The 22,783-nt window shown below is 35.9% G+C and overlaps 1 protein-coding gene across 2 annotated transcripts; it reads left to right on the top strand.

Moving 5' to 3' along the window:
- Positions 1-366: 366 nt before the first annotated feature.
- Positions 367-22,707, top strand: LOC110827082 (uncharacterized). Of its 2 annotated transcripts, XM_022058383.2 has the most exons (13): positions 367-672; positions 929-1,006; positions 1,446-1,592; positions 2,647-2,954; positions 3,893-3,980; positions 4,296-6,349; positions 7,463-7,639; positions 9,009-9,185; positions 10,433-10,625; positions 11,452-11,849; positions 13,082-13,292; positions 13,490-13,805; positions 14,186-22,707. In XM_022058383.2, exons 2-13 carry the CDS (start codon positions 985-987, stop codon positions 14,220-14,222), a joined length of 4,128 nt encoding a protein of 1,375 aa, XP_021914075.2. In that variant the 5' UTR covers positions 367-672; positions 929-984; the 3' UTR covers positions 14,223-22,707. The 2 variants fall into 2 exon arrangements, with proteins under 2 accessions (XP_021914075.2, XP_087198986.1); XM_087342860.1 differs by having other exon boundaries at positions 13,490-22,707.
- The last annotated feature ends 76 nt before the right edge of the window (positions 22,708-22,783 follow it).

Here is a 22,783-nt window from a genome sequence, read left to right on the forward strand (position 1 = left end):
CTACATTTAATTGTAGTCGCATGCATTTCACTATGAGATGTAAGTTATTATCTGAAATGGTTTGTGCCCTGTGATGAATACTGTAATTTTTAGATCTGGGATGGTTGTGTTATGGCCCAATATTTTTTCTTTTTAAAAATAGCGCGTGCAGTATTTGGCAGTGCGGGAAACATGGCAGCCATTACATCATGAAAATATAGGTGTTAAACTATAGGTTTGATTCATTGATCGAAGTCCGTTTTGCTTATATGTTGTGAAAAGTGTTTAAACTTAAATATCCTTTGATAGATCACCATGTTAAGCGTTCCCTAACGGACAATTCAAGGTCGTATTTCGACTTACACCAAGTCTTGCCTAAACTGTTCGCGCTAAATTTTACCCATGATTCATCATTTAAAATGTCTACCACATGCATTGTCTGAAGAAAGCTATTGCGCACTTCGTTAATTCGTCATATTCAAAGTTTTTCAGGTGACAGGTCGACATAATCAGTTATGAAGCCAAAATACCGAATAATGTTATGGTATAAATCAGTATTTTACGAAATGTCTTTTGCGATATGACATTTACAGGTCACTGAAAGATTCATTTTTCACGTGCAAAGGTTACGACGCAACAAAAACAATTTTAAAAGGAAAGCACCAGTATTAAAGTGATTGAAGAATGTAGAATGTGAGTTCATTTTTGGTGTGGCTTAGAAAGATTTACTAGGCATATGAATGTGCGGGATATCACCGTGATAACAGCTGATCAATGTACTATTTGACATATATATGAGGAAATGTATGCTAAGTACTCGGAATGTTCATTGCATGCATTTGTGTTCCATTTTCGTGTGAGACTAATAGTATCCTTGATTAAAATTCAAGTTTACCTTAGTGTTTTGTATTTTACATGTCTAGGAACTGAGATTTTACTTTCGTTCCAGATTATAAATGATGACCCACATTTGTGTATGGTGTCCACAACCAACGTACCTATGACATGTTTGATGATTCCAATTTATGTGAGTGACGCCACCTATAGGTAACAAGTAGATTAATTTCCAGCTTAATAATTATATTTTTTGTAATTGAAACTTTTACGATAGCCCCTTGCTAATATTTAAATAATTCACTTTGCTGAGTTTGCATACATAGTTGAAAGTTGTGACCTTGAGGCTGTTCCCATTGAATTGCACAGCTTGTTTTTCCTTTTGCTGTGTACATAATCCTTTAATTACAGGACAAATATAATTATTGTTGATATTTTATTCCATATTTTAATATATGTGTTTGTGCACTGCTGTAGGAAATTTGTGAAAATTTCTGGAACATGTAGGTAGTGAATATCAATAGGTAAATCTGTAGGAGAAAATGTTGGTGAAAGCCATTGGCATTATTAATTCAGTTGTGTAATGATTCAGATTTATTCATGAGAGTTACATGTAACTTAAATTATTTCAGGGTGCAATGATTGTGAACATGGCATTGCTGGGGAGTGCAACCGTCATGGTGCACTGCACATTGTGTCAGATTCTCCTGTGTTGAGTCGGGCACAACAGTCACTGCCTACTGTATTGGAATTTAGGCAAAGTGGGGATAAAACACAAGGTAATAATATGTGATGACTGAATAAGGACTTGAATGAACTGAACTGTTTTTCTGTATAAATCAGAGAACTGAGCTGATATGTAGTTATGGTTGATAAATAATGTAGAGAGAAATTCAATTAAATTGGAAGATATCAATGTAAGCTCTCAGCATTGTGTATTCATTATGTATGTGCTGATCAGCTGTTTATCTTTTTCCATATAAGCTGTTGCTTTGGTATTGTAAGGTGTGAGCCAGGAGTTCACAATCTTTTCAGACTAGGGGTCACATTTACCTTTTCTTATTGACTTGCAATCTACTATGTTATAAAAGAGGATAGTTTATTGAAATTCATGACAACTTGTTTAAATGGTTTATTGCTATTACAAACATTACTCAATAATTATCTTTATTGAAACCAAACATTTTTAGATGTTTATCATTAGTGTTGCTTGATTAATTTTTCCATATCAAGTTGAATTTCTGTGAGATGTCATTCTGGTTCTTAATTTGACATTCTTCATTAAGTTGAACAGTTGCTCACATTGATAAGTAGTGCCAACATTGATGCCATCAACAAAATGTACTCTCTGATATCAGGTAATTACTGTACATCATACAGGTGACATAATATTATAAAAATGTACATGTGATGCAGAAAACACATCAGTGGGGTGTGTGCATCCTATGGGCCATGGTTTGAGGACCCCTGTTGTAAGCAATTCAATACAGTGTAAAGAAAATAATGACATGTGAGGAGTAGCTTGCATCCAAACTTATTGAAAGTAACAACTTTGTGACTGGTTTTGACATGAGCATACACATATTATAGATTTATAAGAAGAACAATCAATAACTTGTGTAGAGTGTTAAACTTGATTGCAAAGTACCTGGGAAAAAACATACTATGATTCATCTTACTGGGTCATAAGGACCAAGTATGATTTTGAAAATTCTTAGTTTTTCACCTCAATCTTCAGATCATCCATTGCCATAAAACGTGTTCATTGATTTCGTGCCTTTTGGAATCCACCTTTCAATTGTGATGCTGTTATATAAGTTTATTTTCGTGCAGGGTTGTCAGTGTTCAGCAAAGAATTCATCAAACATCGGACGCGATTTGGGCCTCTCCAGGCTCCAAAAAAGAAGGGTCGTGCTTGTAGGAGTAGTAGTAACATAGACACAAGCACAACGGCTGGAAGATTGGAATTTCGCCTGTTTAAAGGTGACAGGGACAGAGGGCCAGTGGTCTGTTTGAACACTGTGCCAGGCAATGAAGATTTCTGCAACTGGATGGTGTTGGTGGCACCCGCCAGGGACCATCAGCAGCAAAATCTTGTTGCATTCCAGTACAATGCTGCTATTTACTTTGTTACAACTAAGGTAAGGGAGATTATTTTTATCATGTATACAAAATGGAATTGGCTAATCAATAATGTCTTCACAAGAGGTATTTCTCTCTTTGCAGTCCATGTAGAGATTCTTTTATGATGTGCAAGAAAGAAATTATAAACAGAGAAGATGGCAGGCACAGACAGGAACTAAATTAATTGTGTGTTGAGATTTTATTATCTATTGTCTTCCACCTGTAACCAACAACTAGCTTTTCTATTAAAACCCTTTAGTCTAACACTGAATGTAACTTTTGTGTCAAGAATCCAAAACACTTCAAACATGGCAGTTGGTAATATTTTTATGAACATTAGTGGACACATTTCTTATTGTATTAACCCCTTAATGAATCTGAAGGTATCCATACATTCAGTATCAGCATGCTCCATGGAGTGTGAATATACCCATATGTTTTCCACTTTCTATGTACTGAATGTACAGCAGTCTTTGCTAAGGACTGTAAACTTCTGGGGATTTATTACACTAAGTTCTCAGTTTGTTAAAAAGCATACTATATGAGAATTAAGTCCCTGTGACATATATACCCTAGGATTTCGTACTGCATTACTAGTATTTTAAAAATGTCTTGCTCGTTTTGATTTTATGTGAACTTTACTGGTACACTGGAAGTTTTTAAAATAGTAATAACAAAACAAAAAATGAATAATGATAATATGAACAGTGGAACTGCATGGCTTCACCAAGTGGTACAAGGTTTTCTTGACATAAGTCAAGTATTGCTCCATAAAAACAATAAAGTTGACTTACCTATATTATAGCATTTCCTGCCAGAAGCCAGGAAGTGACAGTGGCAGAACTTTACCAGTGAATGCACTATACATGTAGTTACTACTTGGCTTTAAGGGTTGACGCCATACTATACATCAGTCTTGTCAAATCATTTTGTAATATTACTCCTCATTTTGCAGGACATTGCACCTGGGGAAGAGCTGAGAGTCTGGTATGCCAAGGAATATGCTGCCATTATGGGGACTAGGCCTTTGGCAAAACCATCTGGTACTTAGAATGCTTGAATTTATCTTAAATTCAAAAAAGTGTAGTAATGAAACCCATCATACTACTGTGCCTTGACACTCCACTTTGAAATATTTCCCAGTTGTAGCCAGAAAAGAACTCTGATTAAAAAAAATGTAAAATAGGGAAGTCTGGCAGTGCTTGCATAACTACGGCAGTGAAAGGATCGAAGGAAATGATGGCTGAAGCAACATATACAGCTTCCAGTTTTCTTTATGGTAGCTGCATAATTGGCTGTTGTTATAGTTATTTACATTATAAATGACTGAAGATATAACTGATCTTTTTTTATTACAGATGTACCTGCTGTGTTGGAAGAGCCACCTGGCCGACAGTTGCGCCCGAGGATTTGCCCTGTTTGCCGGCAGCAGCGCTCAGCATGTACCTGTCCTCCTCCTTTGCTACATGGGAGACAGGCTGCAAAGCCATCAAGAAGTGTTCCTGGTGTACCAAGACAACAAGTGGGGAGAACAAGGAAAGCAGGCAAGGAAGTCTCAGAACAACGCCATGAGATAGCACTACCCATAACATCTAGCACTGAAGCTGCTAGGTTAGAGACTCGTTTTTCCTCAGCTTCAGCATCAGCGAGTGGTATTAGTGCAATTTCTTCTAGAGGAACTTATGCAGCAAGTTCTGATGCTTCACTAGAAGCTCTGACAAATCCAGAGTCTAGTACAAGTTTATTGACACATCATCCACATAGTTCAAGTTCTGTAGAAAATGCCGAAACCATAGAAGGAACTAATTTACCCAGAATTAATATTCCATTAGTGTTTGAAAGCTCTTCAGATCCCACATTACATCATGTTATTGGTGTAGCATTCACCAGAACTGGCACCAGTGTTTCTGGACGCATATCACATGTACTTTCTGAAAATGTTTTAAGTTCTGGCTTGCGCAGTGTTGCAGCTCGGAAACAGTATAGTTCACAGTCCAGTTCATTAGTTGAACCATCAGTGTGCATCAGTGAACGGGAAAGTACAACTACAAGACATGTAGTAGTGGGGTCTTCGTTAAGCACAGGAAGTGATATTTCCAGTGAGCAGCCATCTGTGCCAGTTTCTTCAAAGGTTAACATACTTAAGTCACAGTTTAGTGATGCTAGTGCCTTAGAAAGTACGAGTGAAAAAGAAAAATTGGATGAGAGGAACGTAGATGTTGCTCCAGTCAGTTCAATGAAGAGTTTATCAACCTTATCAACTAGTACAACTTTGCGTACATTAGGTGATGATCCAAGACCCAAGACCAGGTCTAGTTTGGAGATCTTGCCAACACCATCCTCTAGCAGGGGTGCATTTATGTTACTACGCAGCAAGTTGAGACCAAGGACTTTGCGACTCAGCTTGAAAAGTAAGCTGGAATCAACTTTGGTTGAAGGAAGCCAGAGAGTGGGCCAAGCAGCGAAGAGTTTCCATGGTCAAGAAGTAAGGAAAAGTGAAGAGCAGGGGGCCAAAACAAAGAAAGATTTAAAAAACGAAGAGAATATTCAGCGACAGAAAGAGACAAGTATAAGTGAATCTAGTCAGGGAAAAGGAACAGAAGGAAGCTGTGGTAGCCAGAGTAGCAATGGAGATTCTGTGATGGAAATTGAATCTGGACCACAAGGAAAACCAGTAACTGGAGTTAGGAAGAAGGAGAGTTACACTTGCCCAATTTGTCTCATGATATTTAGTAGTTTGTTGAAATTAAGCCAGCATGTGGAATCTCATTCTGGTTTAAGTGGGTCTAGTTTGGCTGCATCAGGCATTTTGCCGTCAAATCCTGGTGGTAGCAATGGAAAGAAGAAAGGAAGCCACGTATGTCATATTTGCTCCAAAGCATTTGTTAGTCTAGGAAAGCTAAGTCAACACTTAGAGGTTCATACCAGCTCCAGTTCCAAATTTGAGGAATTAGAAATGTCAGGTATTACAGGTATCAGAGGTGGTGGCGGGAAACGGAGAAGTGGCCATACATGTCGTGTGTGTTCAAAAGTGTTCGTAAGTCCAGGCCGATTAAGTAACCATATGTATGCTGCCCATCCAGGGTTGAGCAGTTCTAGTTTGAGTGTGGGAGAACTAACAACACCAGGTGTTTCTGCTGTTGCAAGTGTGAGTGGAGTGAGGAGAAAGGGAAACCATGTGTGCCCAATTTGTTCAAAAGTGTTTGGTAGTCCTGGGAAGCTAAGTCAACACATGTATTCACATACAGGTGAGCGTCCATTTGTGTGTTCAGAATGCAGCAAAGCATTTTCATCTAAGTTCAAACTTGTACGACATGCATTGATCCACTCATCAGATTCAGAACGTCGTTATCGCTGTAATGCCTGTGATCGCAGCTTCCATCGTAAGGATCACCTCCAGAATCATGCTAAGGTGAGCCTTTGTTTTCTGTTGGAAGATATAAAATATTTTGGTCAAGAAATAAACCCAGAAACTCTAAATGTATGTTTGTGTCCCATCACCATAATACGAGGTGCAATCGGAAAGTTTCAAGACTGCGCCTATAAAAACCCGTACACTTATCTCAGGTATTAAATTCATCCATCACCCTCGAAGTAGTTCCCCTGGGAGTGAACACAACGATCCCAGCGCCGCTGCCAAGCCTGGAAGCATCCCTGGAAATCTTTCTTTGTCAGCCTGTCAAGCACCATCTGCGATTCTGCCTGAATCTCTTCTATCGTCTCAAATCTCCTTCCCTTTAGCTGAATTTTTATCTTTGGGAAGAGGAAGAAGTCACACGGAGCTTAGAAAGGAAGTTGGGGTCGGTTCTTGCAAGATCTTTGAGCTCCTGACAAACGAGAAGTCGATTCTGCTTCTGGTCCTCAGACAGGATGCGTCGCATGTGGAGTTCTTCCTTTAGAATCAGCTGACAGGTCACATAGCCTATCCCAACAATGTCGCACAAGTCGTTGATGGTACGACGTCGATCTTCGTGAATGGCCTGCCGAATCTTCGTAACATTTTCGGGCGTTGTGCTCGAAGATGGTCCTCCAGAACGCTCGTCATCATCGACAGAGGTTCAGCCATTTTTAAAACGTGAATGCCACACAAAAGTTTGTGCACGACCCATTGCGGACTCCCCAAATGCTTGCTTTAGCATTTCATAGGTTTCCGTAGCCGTTTTGGCGAGTCTTTGGCAAAATTTGATTTGTTCATGAAAATCCGCCATTCCGAAATCGCAGGAGGGTCAGTGTAATGCACTACCAAAACGCCCGTAACTAAGAAACAAATGCTAATTCGATGATGCCGGCTGGCACACTGATTCACTATGAATGTAGGCCGCACCCCCTAGCGGCAGAAGCTCGTACTACATCCGGTTCGCCCTCTATTGACACAGTCTGGAAACTTTCCGATCGCACCTCGTACAGGTCAAAATCCTAATGTGGAACTTGCATCTCTAGAGGTTCTAAACATTAAAGTAGCATGGTACAGAATTTGTTGATCAACATGAAATTACATTTTTTTAAATATTTTTAACACATATAGGTCCATAGTGTGGTTCGTGCACGATGGCGTTGTGATCGTTGTGGCAGAGAATATGGCTCCCCACTTAGTCATCGACGACATTTGGCTTTACATGCTGCCCAGGATGATGGTGCATTAGACTGTGGTGTTTGTGGTCGACACTTCAGTACAACGCCAGATATTCTTCATCATCTCAAGGTATTGTTAATTTCTCCCGGGAAAGGTTGAAATATTTTATTAAGTATGTAAAATTGTGAATTGTGTTTGTCTAATAAGCAGAAAGGACAACAAAAGTTGCCAAACAATGTAAAACAGTTGATTTTTATGTCTGTGTAGCAATTGCCCCTAAAAGATCAAGTATGGTTTTATGTCTTATGCATTAATGTATTATATAATGAAAGTGGATTGTTTGATCCGTAAGCTGTAAACATTTTACCAACAGTCCGAAAGCAATTTTTAATTATGAGGATTGTGATGCAGTGTCATTTTGAAGGTGGTTAGTGGTTAATTCTGAATATGGAGTTGGAATTAGTTTTATTATATTCAAAGTTCTTCTTGTATGGCTCTCTGGTCCATATTCGGTCCATGGCTTCCTCAATTCTCCTCTTCCATTCAGTCCTATTGTTAGGTCCATTCTGTCCGAGGCTTTAATGGAGGTTTTGAAACATCTTCCTTTTTATGGTGCAAGGTTGTTAGCCTTGCGACCAACCTCCCAACCTGGAGGACCAGGGTACCTGTGTTAGTCTGACCTCTCCCCCTCGACCAATCTGGCTAGGGAGGCCCTACCAGTAGCTATGCTATCACCAGCATAGCTCTTGGGGTCACTGAGGTACTCAAGCCCCACCACTACGACAAGGTTTGGGTACCATTAATTGGGGTATTCAAAGTTTTAGCACTCAGTATTTGAAGTATAATAATCCCTTATTAATCGTGGTGTTTTTCCATCTGTTTCCATTATTGCCAGCTGTGGTATTGGGTTTTTATATCTGCAGTTTTGAGTATGTGCACACAGAACAGGTAGTAGACGAGGTTGTGCCATCCAAAACCAGTTTTCTAACTTTCAGATTACTATTGCAGCGCTTGCTATTGTGGTGTGTCTTTCTGTGACACATTTTACAATCATATTTTATGCTAATGTTATGTATTTCTTTGTGTTTAGTGAATGAAATGGCAAATTAGTTAAGCTTTGATTATTGTTGGCAGTGGTTGCATTTGCCATAACCACCAACTTCCCATGACATCTAAATTTTATCAGTGGAGATTTTGCCAAGTCTGTTGTTTTTGCAGGAATGTAACCCATGTATTTGACAAAATATTACTTGATGTCCTTAGAATTCAGTTTAAAGACCATAAATTTTCAGTTTTATTTACACTTAGCTGTTCAAATGTCGTGTGAGTTGAATTATCTGTAGTGCTGAAAGGTGACTGTGAAGTATTTAAACATAGTTTAATTTGGCAGAACAAAGATGAAAGCCATACTGTTGGCTTATATAGTGCACTTACTAATATGAAAATTTGAAGTATCAAGAACGTTATTAACATGTAATATTGTAGTTCATGTGTTCAGGTCCATGCAGGATCCAGAACAGTGAAGAGCCCTGCAGATCGCAAATTTCGGTGTGATCACTGTGAGCGACGCTTCTTTACACGTAAAGATGTACGGAGACACCTCGTGGTTCACACTGGGAAAAGGGATTTTCTTTGCCAGTTCTGTCCCCAGCGCTTTGGACGCAAGGATCACCTGGTGAGCGTGATGTTAAATTACAGCAATTACACATTTTTTATTTTAATTTCAGCAGATTGGTCAGTAACAATGAAAGTAGTATTTGTTTGATGACATGTTCTATTTCCTGGGTTTAGCACTCTGAAGGCAGTTAAGTATAAACACTTTGTATTAGGCTAATTAAACTGAAGAACAAATAACAGGCACTCTTTGGAGGAGTGGGTTAGAGGATGACTGTCATTACTTGTACAGGGTCCAGCAGAAATATTGACAGTTTTGAATAGTTGGTTACCAGATCCACCACTATGTTGTGCATGTGTTACTGTTACAAAGAGTAGACGTGATCTTGTAGTTTAGTTTGGTATGGAGATTGGACTATATGGAAGAATGTGTCTGTGGCAGAACTGTTTGTTCAAACCATGTCAGATATGGCAATGCAGCAAGAATTGTGGTGCCAGTTTAATTGATGAGACTCTCCCTCTCACAACTCAAATTTGGGTTTTAAGAAGGCACAAAGAAGGCTCTGTGTGAGATACAAAACCACAAGGTAGGTTTTATTCTGTTTGCACACTAGAAAACAGCACAAGTGTTGGCGTCTGTTGAGTGCAGTCCAAGATGTTCAGTAAATATGCACGCTTCAGAGCGTGTGTTTGGCTAAACTGTGCTATGAACTTTACATGAAGATTTCCACTTTCTTCCTTATAAATTTCAGGTACCCCAATTGCTAACCAACCATCACAGAACATATACATTGTAGCACAGTTTTGTTGAATTTGATGCAAGACAGGCCAGACTTTGTGAACAATTTGTTGATGAGTGTTGAAGCACACTTCCACCTAATTGATGCAGTGTATATACAGACTTTTCATTACTGGTCCATGGAAAATCCCTGAGAACATCATCAGCGGCTTTTGCACAGTTAGAAAGTCACTGTGTGATGTCCTGTCTCATTATTTAGGATAATTGGACCTTACTTCTTTCAAGATGATAATGGGCACACTGTCACAATCAGTGTAGAATGCTACACAAATGTACTTGAACATTTTTTGGTCCCAAGGATAAATTGACTACCTCAGCATGAAGCTCTGTGGTTCCAGCAAGACAGGGCCATAAGCATGACTACTATTTGAAATTTATTTCTGCAACATGTGATTTCACAATTTGCAGATGTGTCTTGGCCATGGTATTTCTGCAAGACCCTTTACTAAACTTTATAATATTTTATTTGAAATGGACCTGCTATGGTAATAAAGATCGGTTTTATGCAGGTTAGGCACATCAAGAAAAGTCACCATCAAGGAAGTGTTCCTGCATCCTCCAGAGTGGCACGAGGGGGCAGAAGGCATAAAGTCACTGTTCCTTCTGTAGCACCACCAAAGTCAGTGATAACCCCTTCCACTTCCACAGCTGGTGCTCAGACCAGAGCAGTGGAAGGGATCCAGACTCAAGCTACTGTTTATGGTAAGGAGAGCTGTTATACTCTGCTTCTTCTACTTATTATTACCATATCTCTTTTTGCTTTCTTGTATAACTTATATTTGCATATCTGTGCGTGTGTATTTTGGATTTATTATGGCTGTCACTGCCTTCTGATTCCCATTTTCCACACCTACCTGTCATTCTGGTGTCCATTTGGTAATCCCCAGGATTCTATAGCTTTCTACATTTGAACTTTGTTTTATATTCAGCATTCATCTTAAATGTCTATAGTAAATAATTCTATGTAAGATTTGAGGTTTTCACAGCGGTAAGTATGAAGATTACTGTCTTCTGGGTTGTTGCGCTGTGTAGTCTGGTCGATGTTTACCAACGTTTCAGAGGTCATACTGCCTCCGTCATCAGGGCGATGAGTATGAAGATTTCTGTCTTCTGGGTTGTTGCACTGTGTAGTCTGGTCGATGTTTACCAACGTTTCAGAGGTCATACTGCCTCCGTCATCAGGGCGATGAGTATGAAGATTTCTGTCTTCTGTGTTGTTGCGCTGTGTAGTCTGGTCGATGTTTACCAACATTTCAGAGGTCACACTGCCTCCATCATCAGGGCAATGAATATGCCAATTGGGTGGGTGGGGCTAGGTTTATAGGAGCCGGACCATGAATGGAGTAGCCTGCACCGGGCAGTAATAGTATAACTTCTCCATTCATATTACCATTTACAATAAATATTGTTCCTATTTATTTGTTACTTGAGAACTCTACTGGAGATAGAAAGTATTAAAGTGAACATCACAGGATTTCACTATCTAATTCCTTTCTGAAATGAAACTGTTCTAACATTCATGTTTTAGGTTCCACATCTGGAGTTGAAGGTAGAATGGAAGATGTTATTCTCCTGCCACGGTCTCCACCATCATACATAGAAAGTAAGGTGGAGGAGACTAGAGTGTTGTCCCAGGCTACATTACTTGATGATCCTTCTCTAACAAGGAGACAGATTGTGGCTTCTGAAAGTGCTCTGAAAATTTCTGGCATTGAAACTGTGCTACAGTCAACTTCTCCAGGGTATGCAGCAGAGAGAACAAGAGTGCCAGGGGCTACAGATGTGATACCAAAGTCTGAAGAAGCTTCCCTTATACCAGCAGTTTCTACCATGGACCAGTCAACAGGGACGCCACTAGGGCTAGTATATGGCCATCCGCCTCCACCGCCATATCCTTCTGGTGACTTGCAAAGTCAGACATTTAAGGTAAGTTGATGACAGAGTGTTTCATTATATTTTTGTGAAAGTATTATGAACACATGTAAATTCCATGTTTATAAATAGTGAATAGTGTTGGAGACTGACAAAAGTAATGCAGCCCATAATGTCTGTATTGCAGTGCAGCATTTTAGGTGTTACTTTCTCTCCAATTATTCTTTTCAGAACTTTGTTCTCAATCAGTCTCAGTCTGTTTTAGTTTGACAGACCAAGTTTCACGCCGATATGAAACATCAGGTGAAATTATAGTCTGTGTCTTTTGATCTTTATGTTTTTAGATATAAATGGTTAGGCAAAAGATTCTGAAGTGTATGGCAGCAAGGATTCCTCAGATTTAACCTGCTCTTAACTGCATACCACATTAGTGAATTTAATCTCATGTGATTAGCACATTTTATTTATCCTTTTACATATATATTATTGTTTTATTAGCAGACATAAACAGACGTGTACTTTACATCACTTTGACAAGTGAAGAGTTAGTGTTTGTGAGCACAGAAGTACTTGATTCTCCATGTACATTGTTTATAATTATTATTCTGAGTTTATGAATTATCATGATTATGCCATAAGAAAATTTTGTGACTGTTATATCAGTGATATGCCAGTTTCCATATTGGTCACATTCACAACAGACCAGATTATTGGACGGTTCATATTTTCATAAATTAATGAGTATCTAAGTTGGGTGCCATTTGTGTTTTTCAGTGTCTTCGTGTTTAAAATATTTTATTGAGTTGCGTAATGTTCCATTGTAATGTTCTGTTAAAATCATGAGGTAGGAGAGTGTTATTCCAATATTCCCATATATGGGGTAGCATTTATAACAGATTGCAGTTGATAAAAGATAATTGATGTAATTAGACCTTTGTTCTCAATAGAAGAAGTTATTCATTTCATATATTTGTAATTAAGTTTATAAATATATTTTTAATATGAAAATCTTAACTTCATAATTAGCTTGTACATATTGCAGTGTATTTATTGTGTAACACTGTTTGTTCAATTCATTACAACTAAAATATTATGAAATAATTTGTTTATAAAATACATAGCATTTATTTGGATTTATAAATATGACAGGTTTAAGAATAAATCTGCCTTGATATGAATTTTTAATGAAAGTTTGGAATACAGAGCGTGAATGTGGTGTTTTACATATTGTTTGAATAGTATTGAAATATTACTATTGATTTGTACTTTTCCCCATTTGTATTCAGGTTTTTGAAGAAGGAAACAGCGAAGGAATGATCAAACTTGAACCACCATCCTCATCAAGGGTGGGTGACTTGACTCATCTGCTGAGTCTGATTCCGTCCACATCGCAGGCATCTGTTTTGTCAGAGACACTGTCTGGTGTAGAGCACGACAGTTTATTAATGGCTGCACAGCATATTCGGACTGAGGAAGATATCCAGAGATTACTAACAGGTCAGGTGCACTAGAGTTTTTATTAATAAAAGAAAAGAGCAAATATGGTGGTGATGTGGGATTGGAGGTTGCCATTGTGGTGCAAGTTTATGTTGTGGTCTTCTGAGTGCACTACTTCGGGTAGCACTGTTCGGGCTAGCTTATCAGGGTTTTGTCATTAATGATCTAGTTTATGGTGTGTTTGCTTCTGGATACAGGGGGAACAGAGCAGACACAGTTACTTACCAGTGAAGAGCAAAGTCTGCTGCATTTGATGGCAACAGCTGCTTCCTCAGTTGTGGGACTGGATCTTCCATCAGAGGAATCAGCTCCAGGTACCAGTAGTGCTGCTTCTGCTACACCAGGAGAATCAGATGTAATGGCATCCCTTCTTGCATCTGGCTCTAGAGAGGAAGAAATGATTGCCTCTACAACTACTACTCCACTTCCTCGCTTTACTCAGGCATTTCAAAGCCAACAGCAGCAGCAACATCATCAACAGCAGCCACCATCACAGCAGCAACAAGAGCAAAGGTAGCAACAATTTTCTGGGTTCGGACTACAGAAACATACTGAATTGCATTGCTGAGTTTGGGTCTTAGGTTAGATGCATGTTATGTTTTTTTAATGCAATGTGCATTAAAAACCCATAGTATTATATGTCAAAATCCATGAAAGTTTGCATTTCATTTTAGGGTGACAGCCAATTTATTGTGAAAATTAATCCCAAAAGCATTCAAAACTGAAATCTTTCCTCCATATGAAAGAAATAAGGAACATGTCAGAAAAGTCATACATATGGAATTAATTTATGATATGAAAGTTGTAGTATTGGGTGTTAATTAAATAAATCATGATTTTTTTAAAAAGTAATGTAAAGAAAGTGTATAATTTTATATATTGTAATGTTTCAGAACTCTTCAGGTCACATCCTTCTACAGAAGTCATTAACACACATTTATTGAGGAAGGGTAGTATTACAGAATATGCCATTTTTGATTTAGTAATGCTTTAGTGGTAATGATATTTGAGATAACATATTACCTGTTAAACAGCGTAACTGTCATTAGTATTCTTGAAAATATGAATAAAAACAAGTGAATAATTTTGTGTTACAGGACTGAATAGAGGCATTACTTTATTTCATTTGCTAAGTTTCAGATTTTCAGTGGTTTAATTTTTTATCTGGAGGAAAGTTTTCATAATTTACATCATTCTTATTATTACTAGGCTTATCGAGACATGAAGTATTCAGGTATTATTAATAGACGCATTCAGCATGTGTGAGTATCTTAGTAATGTTTAATGGATTTTAAAAAGAATTTAAATAGTCATTATTCATAAAGTGGGTGTTTTTAAAATTTGTATGTGATCTTAATATACTAAAAAATAGAATAATAGTTAGGGACAGTGGTCCTGTGACAAGAGGATTGATTGTTATGGACATTGTGTGTGCAATCTCAAACAATTTTATTTCTGTGGTAATATTTGACAATTTCATCAGCTGTGGCTGCATAAAGTGACCACTTTGTAATATGGGTTTTTCAAAATATGATCCACATCTGATTTTTTTTAAACATCTCCATACTGAGTCCGTTCCCAGTGACCTCAAAACTTCTGAGGCATCATTACCTTTATTATTTGGTAGAAATGTTAACTGATGGATTGCAGGGTAAAAGGAGGTTTTGATACTGCCGTTAGTAAATAGATTATAATGATAACAGGTTGTGCTACTGCAGTGCAAGTTGCATTGAATGATTGAATGTTACCTTTACTGTAATACAGTTAGTGTTTTGTGTCTGAATTGTTATTGTTTTATATAAAGGAATTTGTTGTACTAACCATAATTACATATCTTACTACCAGAATTCTTCACTTTAATGGAAAGAAAATGAGAATCAAGTACCTTAAATAGTTAACTATTTTTTATACCATAATGATTATTTTTGTAAGTATACATGTGAGATGTTATATCACGTTATAAGATATTAATATGACCTTCAATGTGTAATACTGGTATTGTTGCTGGTCATCATCAAGTCTGTTCCTGTTGAATTTTGTACCTCTTGCTACATAATGCTCTTAATATATATGAAACGAGTTTCAAATTTTGATATGTTAATGTGTGTATCTCAGCTGTAAGAATGTACATGTATGTAATCACTTGAATATGTTGGCAGCTTTAATTAATATTTGCTTTCCATGTGTAGAACTTGTATTTCTACAGGGTCGTCAGTTATACCTACATCAAAATCAAAAGATATTTTTTTTCATTTTTTATCACTAGGGCCCATTGGACAGTGGAGGCTGAATTTGTTGGTTGTTTTAGATGCAGGACATCCTACTAACAACATTGTTCACTTTTTTATATATAGATACAATTAATAGAAACTAGAAATTTGTATGTGCATAATATACATAAGTAGACCCTTAATATGTGATGTCATAAAGTGTACACTTCACAATTCATATTAACATTTTACATTTTAGCACATATCAGATATTAGTATGACAGATGGAATTGCCAGATTATATTATTTTGCATGAAATTTAGTACTAATTTCTGAGGAATAAGAAGTAAGTCTTTCACTTTGTTAATTTGCATTCCACAAATATTTTTAATACATGCTAATATTTTCTCTGAGTCACGAATTAACAGAATTATAACACAGTATGGCTGAAAAATTACTTTAGTGTGTGATAGTCTGTATTTTACAAATAAAACAACACATCATTAGCTTAAAATATTTGCCTTATTAAAAACTACAAATGAAAAGACCAATATTAAATTGTGGGGAATCCATTCAACTGATACGATTTATAGTTGTGCTTTAATGAGATAAAAATATTTTATGCTCTATGTTTAATTCTCATACTTCAGTATGTTACCTGGAAAATGATCATCAATACTGAAATACTTTCTGTGGTTAGTTTGATGTTTATGTATTTTTACTGGGTAAATAGATGCTTTAGACAAAAGAGCAACAAATTAATTTTGTTTTAATGTAGTTATAAAATTAAAATAAATGCTTTTTTTAGGTAGTTGCATTCAGAGGTAATAGGCAGTTTTGAAATTGTGTGTAAACGTGAAAGTGTGAGGCAGAATACTGATTACTCAAATTGGTGCGTATTCTGGACCTTTGGTCACATTTAGAAGCAGATAAAGTCCTCTTTTGCTAAAGTCTTTCTACATGTCTCTTGTCCTGTTAACTACGTGTCATAATAAGTGCTTGGTTTCTTATGTGTTTTGTTTATTTATTATAGAATTTATATGGAATAGTTTACTCTTATGGCACAAGTATAAGAAGGAATGAACTATAAGGTTAGTCCTATGTTGTAGTTAGTTCATTCTCTGATTCATCTGTCTTGCAGTAATTTTAGATTAGATATCTTGTCATAATATTGTAAAGTTAATATTATGCATTGAAGGTTTACATTTTAAGATACGGATGAAATCCTTTTTTATATCAATAATTTGAATAAATGTAACATTATTCTAGAGTAGAGTAATCCCCCATTTAATGTTCCATGTTTGACAGTATCTCCTTATTTTTCAATGTCTGTGGTTCTAACCCAGTTATCTCATTGTTAAATTTCTTCAGTTTAGATTTTAAATCTGTTTACCATCCTACTTGTGCAACACTGGTACTAAGAAGTAAGTCCCTTGCACCTTAGTTTACTTGTTACAGTAAGAATTATTTTATAAGTAACATTTATGTTGTCCTGAGTTTTGCTCTTTGTTATTGGTATATTTTTGGTATTCTATAAGAATTATTTGTACGTCAAAAGAGTATTGATTTGGTCACTTGGTTGAGAGGACTAGTATTACATGTTGATGGTCATGAAAACATCTAGACATTCTTTAAACATAAGTGGCATGAATCACTTTCTGAAATTCTTTGAAATTTATACATCCTTATTTGCTTGAATAGTTGGAAGAGATGGAAGCAGATAATAGTATATTATTGATGGAGCATAAATTCATCTTCTAGTCTGGACATTAACACAGTTTGTTCTTCAAAGAGTTATTGTGAATTAAACTTTCTGTAGGGGTGTGACAGGCATGGGGAAAACTTCAGAATCTTTACTCTCTGACATTTTGCATACTCCTTGTAAAAACTTTCACCTAGTACATAAGGAACTGACAAGGAAGTGGTTGAGTACTAATAGATTTAAAACATGGAAATGTAATTACAAAATTGTGTTTAATTACTTGACTATCTTTAGTGGCAATTCTAAAGCTTTGTAGGAAATAAATGAAGACATTACTGTTCATAATGTACATACATATAATTTTAGAACATTGTAATGGATATATGCACACTTATGGAAGTAAAATATATCCAATACATTGCTTTATAGGTGTTTCTAAGGCTTTAGCATCTGCCTTTCACATTTATCCTAGGAATTAGGCAACCCCCATGACTCAGGGATATTGTTAGAGCACATTGCTGTAACAGTATGAACCAAGGTTATTGTTGACCAGCATTGTTGCAACACTGACCTCAGATTACATCAACAAGGCTCTTTTGCCTTTGATACCATTGTTGTTACCATGGTTGCCAACACCCATTGTTGCAGTGTGAAAACACCTTTGGAATTTTAGTGTACGCTGAAGAGTACACCTTTTGAGGCTTGTATTTCAAGTAACTGAAGTTATAATATTGTGTTGTTTGCATCAGTTCACTTGGCATCTGTACTCCATAGTATTAAATTTTGGCTCAGCTCGTTATGGCTTGTTTTATGCAACGGCATCAGAGCAGATGTTCACCATACACAGCCGTGTTTGCTCTGTTGTTACAGGTTCATGTAGCTGAGAAGTGTTATTTTGGGCAGTAATGAGCAGAGCATACTAATATCCCTCCCTCATGGCCACCTTTCTGTAAGATCCCAAGATGATTGATGCAGATATTATCACTGTACATAAGAGTACTGTAATGACATTTATAGTCACAAAGTGAAATCTACTATGTAACATAAGTAGTATATTATTTATTCAAAATATTTTTAGAAAATTGTCACCAGAAAGGAGTATGCATGAATTGCCTTTGAAACTTACTTTAGTAAATGTTTTTCCCCATTCCTGTGCATATTTTCGTACATGAGTACTCACATGAGCAGCCTTATTTAAGTAGTGCCATGTTGTGGTGGTTTATCATTTTTACATTTTATCTGTTGTTTTCTGTCTGAAAATTACATGAGGCTACTTACTTGACCTTTATCAGATCATCTGGGTAATATCTTTGGGACCACTTCTTTGTTGTTCAGAATAAGAAACTTTTATGAATATAAACAAATTTCAATAGTTGTTGCAATTGTTGCAGATGATTGTATCCTATTGCTAGTGATATTGCCTTGTATTGTTAGTGAACTTGATATGTGCCATGGATATATAAAATGACTGTATTAATAATAACATGAAGACTTCTAATACAGTAAACTGTTAAAAATGTACATTGTTGCAGTATAGTCAGCATCAAGTCCACTGCCTGTTAGTGTAAGGTTTTTAACAATAGAAGCTGCTTAAAATATGGGTAGTTTAATGGAAATATCAGACAAGCAAAACATTGAACCATATCTTATTTATAATAGAACAGGTGTTCATGGTGGGAAGTATGAAGATGACTGTTCTGGGCTGTAGCACCATGTATCCTGGTTGAAGTTTACTATTATATGAGAGGTACTTGTTGCCTCCATCTTTACTTTATACTGTAATGGTAGAGGCAGCAAGTACCTCTGAAACATTGATAAGCTTTTACTAGAGTACACAGCTCTACATCCCAGAAGACAGCCATCTTCTTATCTTTTGGTTTGCATTTTGTTTGCCACCTTGTATTTGAAGCAGCACTGATGCATGGTGTTTACCAGTTTACTGAGACTAGAATTTTGAAAGTGTCCTAGTGCCACTGTTGTAAAGTCAGGATTGAAGCTAGTGGAAGGCTGGCATTATTGTCTGTGATGGCTGTGCGATGTGTTGGCATTTGCTGGCCCAGCTCTTCCCTTGCTTTAAATGCACACTGTACCTTATCTTTTTACTTATTATATAGATATACAACATATTTTGTATATAATTATAATAAATGTATAACTAGAACTTAATGCTATTAATTAACTTAGCCTCATATTTCAAATATGTCTGAAAACTTTCTTTCATATATTTTCATGTTGTTCCTTGCACAGCTAAATGACATTTGTGTATATAAATATATATTTTATATTTACTGGAGCCTTGTTAATTCACAGTAATTTTTAGTAATGTATTTTTATCATAAAGCTGTTCTGTGCAATAAAATTTTATTATATACTCTGATATGAATATCATATACTGTGATAGATTGTTTTCACTATTTTGGTTTTCTGAGTTCATATGGGGAAAATTGGCATAGCGGCTGTATTTCAGAATTTTTATATTTGTAGCTTAATAGCCTTCCATCCATAGTACAGTACACAGTGTGATAGTATGGAAATAGTGCAAACTGATCCATTGTCATATGTTGTTATGCAAAAGTCACTTCAATTAAACATTTTTATCATATATTACACCATAGTTAATACTTGTGATATGACACATCACACATTGATGTATATGCTGTAAAATAATTAATAGTAACAATAAAGCAATGGAAGGGCAGAAATTAAAAGGCAGAGGGTAGAAACAGTGGCTGTGGAAATTGTATTATCATCATAATTATAAAACTGTTAAGATTTACAGTAATGGTTACAAGTTACTTGTAATAATCTGACAAGTTTGTCTAGCTTTGCGTGTTGTCACGACTCTTTCAGTGTCTGCTCTGGAACTCTCTCTTACAGCTCCTCTCCAGTCTAGATTGCAACCAACAACAGTCGGGTGCTTACCATGGCTTTAGATGGGCTCAGGAATGGTCGTGAAACCAGAAGCACAGGAAGATGCAGTGTTATCTACATTGGTGGTTTGCTTTACCACTTTAATGTTGCTTTGTTGTAGATCTGGTAAATTTTAAGGCTTCCAGAAAATCAATTTTCTTTTCATGAAACTTGATAGATATGTAAGAATGGGAACTGATCATAACTCTCTACTGACCTTATTCATACAGACTGTTACCTTACATTTTGTACTATTATTTCACCAAGACTCACTATGCATTGTTTCATGTATTAAGAGTAAAATTGTAGGAACAGCAGCCAACCCAGAAGACAGATATCTTCGAAGTTATTTAACTCCAATAGAAGTAAGAGGATACCAGAAGAAAACATGACTGATTTGAAGCACTGGAACCAGAAACAAATTTGCATAGGGGCACTTCAAAGCGTTTAGGTTGGGAGAAAGGTAAAGAACCCTGGAAAATTTAGGTTATGTAAATCTTTTTTTCTATTTTCATGAAATGCAGGTTTTGCCACAATACTGTAAAGAAATATGTTTTCAGAATCAAAATTTCAAACAAAAACACTTTTGAGAGATTGAATCTAAAAGCCTTAGTAGATTCATCTTTCTTTGTTACTTTTTAAAAATTAGGTTTAATTCAGTAATTCTGAATACCCACTAATATAAAACATCCATTATACTTTCGTTAAAAATTCTCTGTATACTTAGCATTTGGTTCTGTAGATATAAAACTTTTAATGAGTGTATAAGTTTGTCTTAAAGGTGACTCCTTTATTTTTGCTGTTGAGGTTTTTAAAATTATTTTTGTGTCTGCCTTTTGTCCGATTTTGGTTGTGTTTCGAGTTACAGTGTTATAAATTAATGTGTAATGGTTTCTGTCAGTAAGTTCTAAGAAACAAGTTTAAGTAATTGTTTGTTTATATTTAGAATGTAAATTTATTGTTGCGTGTTTAATAGGAAAACAATATAAGAATATGAAGTAATGATTTCAGTATGGTGTCTTCCAGTTCTTGTTTAAAGCTGACACACTGACAGTGTATGTTTGCAGCCAGAGAAATTCTGTTTGTATTGTCTGCAGTATATGAATTAAGAGGATTATATTTCTAGATTAAGGTTTGATGTATCTGTTAATCCAAAGTATTCATCTTAATGTTGCAGTTTTAAGAAAATTTGACCTTTCTGTCATTTAATATAGGCCTACATTTAAACTTTTGGTGAATGCTATTTGAATTGCATGTATGGGTAGGTTATATTATTTTAACTATATGGAAAGGCGTGATGCAACAAAGTACAAAATCTAGCAGGTAAGAGTTTAATGTGTATGTGTGCACATGTGCATGAATACATTTGTACATCCTCATAAGTGATGTAAATTCAACACTTCAGATTTGTAACAGTTTTATATGAACCTGTAAATAGTAAACTTATTTCTACTTGATATATACCTGTTTTGAAACCTATAACTTTTATTGTTTTAGGACATAGATGTACAGTTCCTGTATATTTCTGAGCTCATCTTGAAACTGTGCGTATGTATTAGAACTGTCATCTATATTTATTACTGTGTATAAACCATTGTAATACTACCTGAAGAAGTTTCATTTTCTAAATCTTTATGTTTTATATCGCAGTGACAGTTCAATCCATAAAAATGTAATATTACCACTGTACGTGATTTTTATATGGAGTATATCTGAAGACTGTCATAAATCAGGGTATGGTTTGGTGAACTGAAGCTGAAGTTGTGAATTTAAAAGTGTTCAAGCAAGCTATCATCCATACCTCCAATACCAGTGACCATAGATAAAGTCTGTAACAAAATATAAACTACAAGTTCATTATTTTTTTTTTATTTTGCTTTTAGTCCTGTGCTTTAGAGTATTGGAAGTCAGTTCATTGTAATCCAGGCAATTTGTCAACATGTGTATATGCGAAAGTTCAATCCTTTGCATACAAGCCTTGTTTCAGTAATGGAGGCAGAAAGAACTATTTGATGATGTCTCTCATTTGTGACAGAAATATGATATTGAAGTCCTTGTTGATAGAAACTTCAACTTCAGTTTTTTCTGAATTTATAACTCAATTTATGATACTCTGTATGTACACTATGTAAAATGAACATTCCAAAATAGAATTTATTTTTGTGACTGAGTACAGTACAGTACTTACTAAAATACACCTACCTCTTAAAGTTATTATTCATTAGAATGTTACAGTTAACATTTAATTTTGTAATAACAGTGGCTTAAGTTATGTGGTTACAAATTTGATAGTGTGTAACAATTTTTATCATTTGGCAGGTTTTGATTTTCTAAATAAAATAGACATTAGATGAACATGAATCTCATTGAAACGATTTTGAAATTGGCCTTCAAAACTGTGATGTATTTATCACCAAAGTAATGCAAGAAAGGCACTGAATATGCCTAAATGAGATAAAAAATGTTTTATTCAATTATTTTCACTGGTCATATTTGATCCAGTCACTGAAAATGTTTTCATATGATATTTGGGTCCATTATTTATAGAGATCTTGAACAATACTAATAAATTTTCTGCCAGCTGTCTGAATAATTTAATCAACAATTTCAGGTGAATAGTGACTATACAAAATACTGGAATAATTTTCTCTGGAGCACAGTTTCTCCAA

This window comes from Zootermopsis nevadensis, unplaced genomic scaffold, assembly GCF_977971745.1.
Source record: "Zootermopsis nevadensis isolate Lab colony 2312 unplaced genomic scaffold, Znev_1.0 Znev_ptg000004l, whole genome shotgun sequence".
NCBI classification, from domain to species: Eukaryota; Metazoa; Arthropoda; class Insecta; order Blattodea; family Termopsidae; genus Zootermopsis; species Zootermopsis nevadensis.